Source organism: Narcine bancroftii, chromosome 11 (assembly GCF_036971445.1).
Source record: "Narcine bancroftii isolate sNarBan1 chromosome 11, sNarBan1.hap1, whole genome shotgun sequence".
In the NCBI taxonomy this organism is placed as follows: domain Eukaryota; kingdom Metazoa; phylum Chordata; class Chondrichthyes; order Torpediniformes; family Narcinidae; genus Narcine; species Narcine bancroftii.
In genome coordinates this window covers 84,999,451-85,012,529 of record NC_091479.1, presented here as the reverse complement: position 1 = coordinate 85,012,529, position 13,079 = coordinate 84,999,451, and the positions used below count along the sequence as shown (strand labels likewise).

Genomic DNA, 13,079 nt, shown 5'->3' with positions numbered 1-13,079 from the left:
TTAGCTTTCATGATTTCTTTCTTGAGGATTTTTTTGCATTTTTTTTAATACTCCAATTGTATTTTATCCAATTTGAGGCCTAATTCTCTACTTCTTATGTTACTTAAAAGAAATATCTCTTTTTTTTTGGTATGTTATTTTTTGTAATTTTATTTAGTATCTGATTTAATTCTTCCCAAAACGTATTTACTTTCGTACATGCCCAAGTTGCATGCAATGTTGTTCCCATTTCCTTCTTACAGCGAAAACATCTATCCGATAACGTTGAATCCCTTTTTAATTTTTGAGGAGTAATATATACTCTGTGTAACCAATTATACTGTATCATTTACTCATTGTTGCCTATACCTGCTATACATCTCTCTCTTCTGAACCAGATCCCAATATCCCTCGAAAACCAACATAACCTTGGCTTTAATCCTGACAGGAACATACAAACTCAGTATTCTCAAAATTTCACCCTTCTATTCCAAAGATTAATCTTCTAAATAAATCCTGATGTTAATTATCTCTCATTTCTGTCTCAATCCTTCCAAGAATCAAATACCTTCAATTTAAAAAAATCTTCATTGTTGATATAGATTACTTAACATTCACCCAAAATATATTCCAATACTTTTTATTTCAATCTGGATTTTACTCATCTTCTTGGCTCTGGTATATGCCACCAAAGTAATCTTACAAGTATCTTTGGTATCTCATTTTACGTATTTTATCTCTCATTTTACTTCAGCCACATTACCAGAAAAATGCAAATGCTTTATCGATTTGATTTAATACAGAGATGGTAAGGGAGCTTTAATACAAGTTTTCAAAATTAGGAAGTGATTTCAGAGTGTGGACAGGAAATATATTTCCATGTACCATTGCTGTACACTCATGCTCTCTTCCATTTTCCAAGTTGACATTATACATTTTTTTGCTATCGCTAAGGCTATCATAATGAATTTTGATTTAATTCTTTAGTATTTATTTAGTATCTGATTTAATTCTTCCCAAAACGTATTTACTTTCATACATGCCCAAGTTGCATGCAATGTTGTTCCCATTTCCTTCTTACAGCGAAAACATCTATCCGATAATGTTCAATCCCATTTTAATTTTTGAGGAGTAATATGTACCCTGTGTAACCAATTATACTGTATCATGCGTAACCTTGTTTTTATTGTATTCTTCATAGTTCCAGAACATAACTGTTCCCATACTTTTTTTTATCTTTATGTTTAGATCCTTTTCCCACTTCTGCTTAGGTTTATAGATAATTTCATTTTCCTTATCTTGCAGCTTAATGTACATGTTGGTTATAAATCTTTTAATTATCATATGTGTCTGTAATCACGTATTCAAAGCTGCTTCCTTCAGGTAATCTCAAGCTGTTTCCCAATTTATCCTTTAAATAAGCTTTCATTTGATATGCAAACATTGTACCATGAGTTATTCCATATTTGTACTTCAACTGTTCAAATGTTAATAAATTATTTCCCAAAAAACAATTTTCTATTCTTTTGATTCCTTTTCTTTTCCATTCTCTAAAGGAAAGGTTGGCTTTTGTAAAAGGGATAAGTGGATTTTGCATCAATAGTAATTTTGGTATTTGATAATTTGTTTCTTTTTCCTTTCTATGTGGATCTTCTTCTGTGTATTAAGTAAATGATGCAGTACTGGTGAGTTTTTATATTGCACCAGGTTTTCATCCCACTTATAAAATATATGTTCCGGTACCTTTTCCCCTATTTTATCTAGTTCTATCTTAGTCCAGTCTGGTTTTTCCTTTGTCTGGTAAAAATCTGATAAATACCTTAATTGTGTGGATCGATAATAATTTCTAAAATTTGGTAACTGCAAACCACCTTGATTTTACCTCTCTGCTAATTTATCTAACGCTACCCTTGGATTCCTCCCTTTCCACAAGAATTTCCTTATTATTCTTTCGTTCCTTAAAGAATTTTTCTGTTAAAGGAATTGGTAACATTTGAAATAAGTATTGTATCCTTGGGAACACGTTCATTTTAATGCAGTTTACCCTCCCTATTAACGTTAGCGGTAATTCCTTCCAATGATCTAAGTCTTCCTGCAATTTCTTTATTAGTGGCTGATAATTTAGTTTGTACAAGTGGTTTAAATTATCTAACCTGATCCCTAGGTATCAGATTGCTTGTGCTTGCCATTTAAATGGTGATTCTTTTTTAAATTCTGTGTAATCCACATTACTCATTGGCATCACTTCACTTTTATTTGCATTGATCTTGTACCCTGATATTTCTTCATATTCCTTCAATTTCTTGTGTAATTCTTTTACTGAAACCTCTGGTTCTGTTAGGTATACTATGATGTCATCTACAAATAAGCTGATTTTATACTCCTCCTTTATTTTTATCCCTTTTATTTTATTTTCTATTCTTATCAGTTCTGCCAAAGGTTCTATTGCTAAGGCGAACAATGAGGGGGAGAGTGGACATTCCTGTCTCGTTGACCTACTTAATTTAAAGTGACTCGATATGTATCCATTTACTGTTACCTTTGCCAACGGTCCATTATACAATGGTTTAATCCAATTTATATATTTTTCTGGTAGATTGAACTTCTGTAATACCTTAAATAAGTAATTCCACTCTACTCTGTCAAAGTCTTTTTCTGTGTCTAGAGCAACAGCCACTATTGGTTTCTTATTTCCTTCAACTGTGTGGATTACATTAATAAGTTTGCAGACATTGTCCACTGTTTGTCTTTTCTTAATAAATCTAGTTTGATCTTGTTTTCCTATTTTAGGTACACAATCGCCCAATCTGTTTGCTAATAATTTCGCTATTATCTTATAGTCTGAGTTAAGTAGAGATATTGGTCTATGTGATCCTTCCCCATCTTTGGTATTACTGTAATTATTGCTGTCTTACATTAATCTGGAAAGTTTTGTGTTTCTTCTATCTAGTTCATTACTTCCGGGAGAGGAGGAATTAATAACTCTTTAAATGTTTTATAGAATTCTATTGGAAATCCATCCTCTCCTGGTGTTTTATTGTTCGGCAGCTTTTTTAATATATCCTGTATTTCCTCTATTTCAAATGGTTTTATCAGTTTGTTTTATTCTTCTTCTTGCAATTTCGACAGTTCAGTTTTAGCTAAAAATTCCTCTATTTTATCATCTTTCCCCTTGTTCTCAGTTTGATACAATTGTTCATAAAATACCTTAAAATTTTCATTAATCTCTGTTGAATTATATGTAATTTGTTTCTCCTTTTTCCTTGATGCCAGTGTCGTTCTTTTAGCAGGTTCTGTTTTAAGTTGCCAGGGTAATATTTTATGTGTTTTTTCTCCCAGTTGGTAATACTTTTGCTTTGTTTTCATTATGTTCTTCTCCACCTTGTTCGTTTGTAATGTTTCGTATATAATTTTTTTGTCCGCTAATTCTCTTCTTTTCGTTATATCATCCCTTTTTACCTTTTCTGTTCTTACTATCTCCCTTTCCAACTGCTCTATTTCCCGATTGAAATCCTTTTTCATCTTAGTCACATAACTTATTATCTGCCCTCTAATGAAGGCTTTCATTGAATCCCATCATATAAATTTGTCTTTCACTGATCCTGTGTTTATTTCAAAATATGTTTTAATTTGGCATTCAATAAACTCCCTAAATTCCTGTCTTTTAAGTAGTATGGAGTTTAACCTCCATCTATATGTTCTTGGAGGGATGTCCTCCAGTTCTATTGCTAATAATAGGGGTGAATGATCTGATAGTAGTCTAACTTTATATTCAGTTTTCCTAACTCTCCCTTGAATATGGGCCGACAACAAAAACATATCAATCCTTGAGTAAGTTTTGTGCCTACTCAAATAATATGAAAATTCCTTCTCTCTTAGGTGTTGCCTCCGCCATATATCCATAAGTTTCATTTCCTGCATCGATTTAACCATAAATTTGGCCTCTTTATTCTTTTGACTTGTCTTTTGTCCAGTTTTATCTAACATTGGGTCCAAATTAAGGTTAAAAACCCCTCCTATCAATATATTTCCTTGTGTGTCTGCAATCTTCAAAAAAATATCCTGCATAAACTTTTGATCCTCCTCATTAGGCGCATATATATTGAGCAAATTCCAAAATTCTGAGTATATCTGACATTTTATCATTGCATACCTCCCTGCCGGATCTATTATTTCTTCCTCTATTTTGATTGGTACATTTTTGTTAACTAGTATGACTACACCTCTAGCTTTTGAATTATAGGATGCTGCCGTTACGTGTCCTACCCAGTCTCTCTTTAATTTGTTATGTTCCGCTTCAGTTAGATGTGTTTCCTGCACAAATGCTATATCTATTTTTTCCTTCTTCAATAAATTTAGTAGCCTCTTCCTTTTAATTTGGTTATGTATTCCATTAATGTTTATAGTCAAATAGTTCAACATGGCCATCTTATATCTTGCATACACCTCTTTTCCACCTCTTCGCCACCTCCATCCCCCTTTCCCTCATTTTCATCTCTTAGTTTTCTCTTATTGCACTTAATGTACACATTTAAGACATAAAATACCCCTGCAGTTCCCACATCCACTAATACCTTAACCCCAAAAGTTCCCCCCCTCTCTGAGTTGCCCCATATCCCTTGCCAGGCAACCACAACTCCCCTTTTCATTTGGATTGCGATTTTGTTCGCAGCATCAACTGATTTTGCAGACAGTTATTCCCCCTCTACCCAGCCCTCTCCAGAAAACAATTTTTTAAAATGTAAACACATATAACAAAGCTCTCTCTCTTTTCTTTTTTCCCCCCTTACTCCCTTCCTTCCCTTCTCTTTTCCCTCTTTAGTTCTTTACATATACACTGTTTTTACATTTTTATATATACTTTATCGCCGTTCTTCATTCCTGTTACATCTCTTCATCTCTTCTCCTGTCCTGCAAACGTTCTGCGAATTCTTGTGCTTTCTCTGGATCTGAGAACAGTCTGTTTTGCTCTCCGGGTACATATATTTTAAGCACGGCTGGATGTCTTAATATGAATTTGTAACCTTTTTTTTCCAAAAAATCGATTTTAAACTCCTTCCTCCTCTTTAAGAGTTCAAAACTTATGTTTGGGTAACAAAATATTCTTTGACCCTTGTATTCCAATGGTTTTTTTTATCTTCTCTAACTTTATTCCTTGCCCGTTCCAGTATATTTTCTCTTGTGTATCTGAAAAATTTTACTAAGATGGATCTTGGTTTTTGATGTGTCTGCGGTTTCGGAGCTAGTGCTCTGTGTGCCCTTTCTATTTCCATTTCTTCCTGCATTTCTGTCGCTCCCAAGACCTTTGGGATCCATCCTTTTATAAATTCCTTCATGTCAGTGTTTTCTTCACCCTCCTTCAGGCCACTATTTTTATGTTGTTTCGCCTACTATAATTTTACAACTTATCCATTTTCTGAGATAACAACTCTTGTGTCTCTTTAATTTTTTTGTCACTTTCTTCCAATTTTTCTCTTAAGTTATTTACTTCCATTTCTACAGCCCTTTCCTGCTCTTCCACATTCTCTCTTTTCCCTATTTAATTTTCCTTTTAATTGCATTAAACTCTAATGACGACCATTCTTTTAGTGAATTCATTTGTTCTTCAAAAAAGACTTTATCTATATTCTGTTCATCAGTTTTACCTTCTATTTCTCTGTGAAGATCTTGGTCCTTTTCTTCCTCTTCTTCTGTGTCTGTATCTGTGTTTGTGTCTTCTTCTCTTCTTTGTGTCTGTGTCTCTTCTGTTTTTCCTGATGAGTTGCTTGTATCTCTTTGTCGGGCCTCTTTTTGCTGGTCCTCCGCTCCTGGGCTGCTCATCTGTTGTGCTTCCTAACATTGATCTTCTTGTCGGTCATCCCCCCATCTATCTCCCTCGTCTGTTTCATCGCTCCCTCTTCTGCTGGCTTCCTCGTCCTCCAGCTGAGCGCCCTGGTGTCGGGCGTCCCTCAGTTGTCCGCTCTGTGACAGCCCGCTCCTCTGCTGAGTCCCCTCCCGCTGGTTTCCTCTTTCTCCCTTGATTGCGCATTTTGTTTGGCTTCGAGAGCCATTTTTGTAGTGCACCGGCTGGTGGGTCGCGACTCCGCAGGGCAGGCACTGACCTTGAGGGTCAGGCGCTCCTCGCCACCACAGTGTCCTGTTCCTTCGTGCAGGTAAGGCCGCCTTCTATCTTCTTTTTTTCCAGTTGCTTTTACTTTCTCCTTCTTGGGAGCCATCTTCTTACTCTACTCCGTATTTTTTTCTTCTATTTCTTATATTTTATTTTTGTTATGCTTTGCTTTTCCTAACTTTTTTCCTATTTTCCTGGAGAGGGCTGGTTTTCCCGACCAGCCACTACTCCATCACGTGACTCCTCCTAGGTTTGATATCTTGAAGCAATTTTTCCTTTAATCAACCAAAATACTCCTGCTTTGAAGACTAATTTGATCATCAGTGAGGCAAGACAGGTTGTTGAACTTGGGAAACAAATTAACCACTGAAAGATAAACATTATAAGCATTGCTGTTTTGAATGAAATTTAAAGAATTGGACATTTACAGTTGGGTAGCACAGTTAGGACAGCAATTAGCCAATTTGACTGAGGTTTAAATCCGGCACTGTCTATAAGGAGAATTCACATTCTCCCAGTGTCTGCATGGGTTTTCCCTGAGTGATCTGGTTTCTTCCCACTGTTCAAAAATGTACAGGGGTTGTAGGTTAATTGGGTGTAATTGGGCAGTGCAGACTTATGGGCCAAAAGGGATTGTGACTGTGCTCTATGTCTAAATTTTAAAAATTGAAATTTAAAATTTATGTTCAATGTCTACTGGTCAATATCCTGAGGTTTGTGGCTAGAATTCAGGAATCACAAAGTAAATTGGACAAACTATACATCCTAATGGAAAAATGGCAGTCAAATTTTAATTTGAATGTATAAAATATTGCAAATGATGAATTGGGTGAACACTTATAAAAACAAAACGGTGACAAAATAGTTAAAGGCGATGTGACAAGATCCCTGGAGACAACTTGCTCATTTTCAACAAGTCCAAACATTACGATGCAGCAAATCCACAACACAAAAGAGGTTTCTGTGTCATTTGAAGTAAACAGTAGAAATCCAGTTGACGAGAGTTTTGCTTCGTACTGTGGCCTGGTAACATCAAGTTTTGTAACTTGGTGGTGTTCAGATTCAAGCTTATTCTCCTTATTATCCTTCAGTGATTAATTTGTTTCCCAAGTTCAACTACCTGTCTTGCCTCACTGATGATCAAATTAGTCTTCAATGCAGGAGTATTTTGGTTGATTAAAGGAAATTGTGTTTGAGAGATACAGAAGAAACTTGTGCATTTCACCTTTGACAGATGGAGACTAGAAGCGACTTGCATCAAGATGAAACATTCCTTTAGAATGGGACTGTGAAATCGATGTTTAAAAAAAAAGGACACAAGATCAAGCTAAAAAACAAATTCAGGACTGACAATTTCTGGGGTGAGTTGGAAGCGGGGTGGGGAGGGAGGACAATGGTGGAGGTGGAATGGTTGCTAAACACTAAATATCATTTTGTTTGGAATAAAGATCAACTCCTTTTAAGATGGATGAGATAAAGTGGATTGCACAGACAGATAACTCTGCATGAGCATATGAACATTATTTTCAATTTTTTGTTGGACTAGCATGTTTGAAGAGACTGCAATCATAGCATATTCTTCATCAAATTTTAAACATATATTAGGACATGGAGTTTGAAAATGACCACATTTAATGTAAGTTCACAGTTGCCCAACATAGGTGCTACTTGGCATTCCCTTAAATCATTAAAATCCTTCTGGGGATGGTTCTCCTACAATAACTTCAAATGGGAATTCAGAAAGCTAACAGAGTAAAGAGGAAAGAAATCAAGGTGTGTGAAAAGCCAAAGGAAAGATCTGTAGTAATACAGGATCAGAAATAATTTGAATGTTTGTATGAATACTTACTGAGGCTGATCCCAGGCAGACCTGTCCAGCAGTGACATTATGTGGTCTGTCTCAGTCATATGATTTACAATTTCTGCTTTTGAGTTGAATGTTTCTCCACACCTGAAACATCGGCGTTGGTAAATTTCTCTTCTTATGAAATTTATTAATTTGACCTGCTGGTAAAAGTTTAATCCTGTGAAAAATGAAAAAAAAAAATATTGTTCTAAAATATTCAGGATAAAATATGTCATGGATTAAATACCAATTAGAAAAAGGTAACAAAAGCTTTTCTAATGATTTTTCAAGAATACATATTTTCTGTAGAGACATTTTATCTCAGTTCTAAACTGTGATTCCCAAGAAAATAAGTGTGGATTTGGAAATCAGGTGTGGTTAAATCACTACTGAGCAAATCCTCAGTCAAGATGTACCTTCAACAGTATTATGGAGCAGGAACATTGTCTTATTTCCCGCTTCTCCTTTTCCTAATCCATTAATGCCCCAGCCAAGGAATGCAAATTATATATTTGTGCATGTATGTCTGTTTGTTTGTCTGTTCTCCATGCAAATCAATATGGAGCCTTCTAGGAATGTCCAAGGAGGTTCAGTAGGGGAAATATTTGATCCCGAGTATCATGACCATATTGAATTTAACCTTTAAGGTCATATGAAGTTCAAAAGTGTTTTTACCAGCTTGCACTGATTTGCATTACTGTTTATTATAAAAGTATTCACTAGCACTAACTTGCATTACAGTATAATTGTGATAACATTTGATGCTGAATCTCAAGACCACACTGAATTTAACCTTTAAGGTCATATGAAATTCAAAAAAATTAAATTTGCACCAGGGACACCTGAATTAGTTAGTGATACACAGCAGTATGTACATTCAGATTAAAAAACAAGTGTGGCCTGGCCAAACCCTATTCAATCTGGGCCCAAAAATGCAAAGCAACATCGGCAGAAGCTCTTCACAAGTCCAGAGACAGCAGAGGAATATCAGTCTCACCTCACGTTCATGCTCCAGACATGCAAGGAGCAGGCAGCAGGAAACAAAACAGCAGCGATACGCCCATTTCAATGCTCAGGCCTCCAGACAAACAAGGAAGAGGCAGCAGGAAACAGGAACAATGCCAAGCCCACCTTAGTGCTGATGCTACCAGGCAATCCATGTTTCAACTATGACGTCAACAACTGAGTGTTTTATTTCCCGGGCAATGCCAGGTATCCTGCTAGTGTTATATATTTGTGAAAGGCTGTGATGTACAACTCTGTGGAGAACTAAGCCAACTTTGCTTCACATTTCTTATCACAGGATCTATCTCCAACTTTATACTTCATTAGCTTTTTTCCACTTCTGTGAATACATTAGCAACAAATTTATCCTCTTTATACTTCAAGCTGGGTATAATCCACCTTTAATTCATCTCGCCTACTTGTATAAACGCGACAAAGGTGGATTGGGGGTAATTTCTGACACGCCTTATCTGCCAAGCGAGGTGGTATCAGAGGCTAATGTAAAAGGGCAAGCTGTGTTTCTGGGTCCAAACAGGAAAGGAATGTGACATCCTGCCTCTTTTGCTCTGGGAAGCTGGCTTGCTATGTAAAAGGACACTCTGATTTGGCATTTCTTCTGTGTGAACAAGCAAGCTAGCTTCCAGAGACATATCTTGCATACAGCAATAATGCAGGTTTTTAGTATGAAGAGTAATTTTTACAATAAGCCTAATAACTCCTAGAGATCTCTCAATTACACCTTCTCCATTCAGCCTCCGGTGAGAATTCTACTCCATTTTCTGTGGTTTTCTGTTTCCATAACATCCATTCCGACAATACCAATTGTTTCTGCTTTTAATATGTTTCTTTGTCCACAACCATTTGTCCGAGTTTACTCAATCTCTCCATAAAGTTAATACTCTCTAATCCAGGCAATACCCTAGTAAATTTTGCATTCCCTCCAATGCCTCCAGATCCTTCCTATAATGTGGCAGCTAGAACTGCACACAATCTGCCCAAAATGGTAAAACTGAAGTTTTATACATCTGCAAAATGACTTCTCAATTTTTATTCTCAACGCCTTGATTATTAAAAATGCTGTGAATAAATATATAACGTGTAAAAAAAAAACGTACCCATTTCCGATTTCAATTTCAGAAGATCAAAACAATGTGCTGTCTACAAAACAGGTGAGAGAAAATTAATCATTATAAATTACATCAGTGAAATAGTATGCAAATATTTAGATTAAAATGCATGAATTCTGCACCAGTAAAATTCCAAATACACTTACCATGTTCAATGGGGAACTATAAGATTAATAAATGATAATTTATTAAACTCATTTTGCAGTTTATTAATAATGCTGTGCATTGTATAGATACCTACAAATCTTATATATAATTTTTCCAACCAGCCCTTCATACTGTAAACTTACAAGTTATCATGGTCAATTGAGTGCAGATCAAAGTACAGTTTTACAACACCCAATCAAAGCATTGTTATTTAGTTGATAGGGGGGGCGGGGATCACACTGCAAGCTGACTCAATGCAATCTCCTTTGAAGGAAATCTAAAAGAGCATTGTGGGGGAAAAAAATCATAATTTGATGATATAGCTTTATGAAATAAAAATTAAACGACAAATCAAAAGGAATTTTTGGAAATCACTGGTGGAATCAGTAAGAAGGAACCAGCAGATGTCATATATTTGCTTTTTCTTAAAAGGCATTCAATATGCCACAGTAAAGACTTCTATATGAAATACAGGTTCATAAGACAGAAGGCAGTATAGGATTTAGCAGGTTTTATTTCATAATGGCAACCAGAAAATGAACGTCCCATCTTCTCCTTTAAATATAGAGAATAGATCGTAAATGTAATCTAAAGCAAAAAACAAACCGTGGAAGAAACTCGGTAGGTCAAGCAGCATCTGTGAAAGTAAAGGGTAGCTGACATTTCTTTTTGGATAGCTGCTTTGGGATTGAGAAGGCCAATTAAAACATAAAAAATATTCACTGGACTAAGATATAACTATCATTCGTAAAACTTTATTTATTCTTTTATTCCTTTGTTCCATTTTTTTTCAGTAATTCCTCATTTTCAATGCAAGGAAGCAGATTTATCAATTAGATAGGGCAGTTTGTAGAGAGCTAGCCAGAATAATTTACGTTATTTTCAAATGTTATGCTCTTCTTTAGTTTTACCTTCATGTGAAGGTGCAGCTTCTCAGTTGAATCTTTTGCTTTTTCACAAAAAAGACAAACAGCACATGTTGGATTCCCTTGCCAATCAGACCAATCACTGTAAAATAGAATATAAAAATTAGTCAAAAAGATAAACAAAATGAACACGTATAGATGAAGAGAGCTCAAGACAGAATTCGCCTAGCTGGGATTGTCTGATTTTGGGAAGCTCAGCAGGCACAGGACTGGTCAATACTTGGAGGAGAGATTGTCTAGGAACACCATGTCCTGCAAGTTTCCGTGAAGGACGCTGGACAAAAGTGGCGACTCTCTGTCTGCCTGACAGTAGGCAAAAGTTAAAGAATTTCATGTACGTTACATTCTAAATGTAGTATTATGTGACAATAATGGAACCTTTACCTTAATCTGCGAATGACAAATAAATGTATTTTATTTATGGTGATACAGAAAGAACCACTGATATCTCAAAGCTGATGCATGGATTCTGAAGATGGAATTGACGCTCGAAAAAAAAAAAATGACAGCACAGTACAAGGCCTTTCTGGCCCACGAAACCCTCGTAGCCAAATTACACCCAATCAACCTACCAACCATGCACTTTTTGTTTTAAAGAGGGTGGAAGGAAACTGGAGCACCCGGAGAAAATCAGTGCAGGTCATTTTGAGAATGTACAGACTCCTTGCAGAAAGCGCAAGATTCAAACCTGGGTTGTTGGTGCTGTAATAGCATTGCACTAACTGCTACGCAAACTGCGCCATCCACTTTCACATCAAATAGGTTAGAATTAAATGCAAGAAAGCAATGCTTTAGTTTTGCATAGCCTTACAGTACCAGTTAATATTTTATGGATGTAACAACGTAAATATTATCTCTGACAGTCAACTCATTCCTTCTAATGAGGTTCGGTAAGCTTCTGTGGTACACTGTTGAAAAGGAAAGAACAATACAGCACAATACAGACCCTTCAGCCCATGATGCTGTGCTAACCTATTTAAACCTCCTCAACAATCTAAACTTGTCCTACATCATATGCATTATCGTCTATTTTTCTTGTATCTATCTGCTTAATCATCTTTTAATTGTTGCTATTGTACTGTTAAATAGTAATTTTGTTTGTTTTCATTTTATGCTGCTGTAATAATCACACTCAAAAATATCGAAATGTTTGCTTTATTTGTTCTTCTGCTTCAGATAACACAGTTGAGCTTAGGAAACCAAATGGCTTGGGACTCCAGCCCCAAGTGTGTCAAAGGTAACAAGACATATCTTTACACACAGTATCAAACAAGTGTATTGCTGGTTTTGTGCATTATCTTTACCAGTACATCAAGTCATCATCTCTACCTTGGAAACCACATCCATCCAAGTCAATTAACTAGGTAAATTCCTTCTGGAGGTATCAAAACATAGCAATGAAAGATGATATATTTTACGCAGTTCAATCTCCAACCTCACACAGTAACGAAAGGTGACATAGTGGAATACAGTTTAACCCTTACGGTCACAGTACCAGCCTTCACCACCACCCCTGCCAATGCATTCCAGGGACTCACAACTCACTGTAGGCCTTTTCACACCACTGTGTACAAACGGGTTAACTGGGCAATTTTTTTTTTGATTACCTACCTGGGAATCATGCAGTGTGAAAAGGTTGGACTGGGCAAGGCCAGTCAAAATTGACTGGGCTCCAAGACCTAGGTCGGGGGTAGTCTCAGAGCCTGGCCAAGTTCAGCTGCCAATCCCCTTCTGGCAACGTGAAAACTCAAATGGTTTACCAGGTAAGCTTCAAGATGTCAATGCCTGTGTACATGCTTCACATGAAACTCCTGACTGTTAAGCCTCTGTGGTCTTGGACAAATGAGAAAAATCGCACCCAAATGACAGAAATATTTCAACCTTCCTTATTCTTAAAGAAACAAACTTTAAATTTATTGATTATCTCTTTTTCTAGGGTG

At 36.1% G+C, this 13,079-nt stretch overlaps 1 protein-coding gene across 2 annotated transcripts in view; it reads right to left on the bottom strand.

Annotated features, from left to right (window-relative positions):
• The window catches only part of znf277 (zinc finger protein 277), a 47,500-nt gene that overhangs the window by 6,532 nt on the left and 27,889 nt on the right, over positions 1–13,079 (bottom strand). For both annotated transcript variants that reach the window (XM_069903817.1, XM_069903816.1), the window contains exons 9-11: positions 11,125–11,221; positions 10,055–10,097; positions 7,938–8,112 (exon numbers count right to left, since the gene is read on the bottom strand). In XM_069903817.1, the coding sequence (XP_069759918.1) occupies positions 7,938–8,112; positions 10,055–10,097; positions 11,125–11,221 (315 nt within the window). The remainder of the gene's footprint in view (positions 1–7,937; positions 8,113–10,054; positions 10,098–11,124; positions 11,222–13,079) is intronic.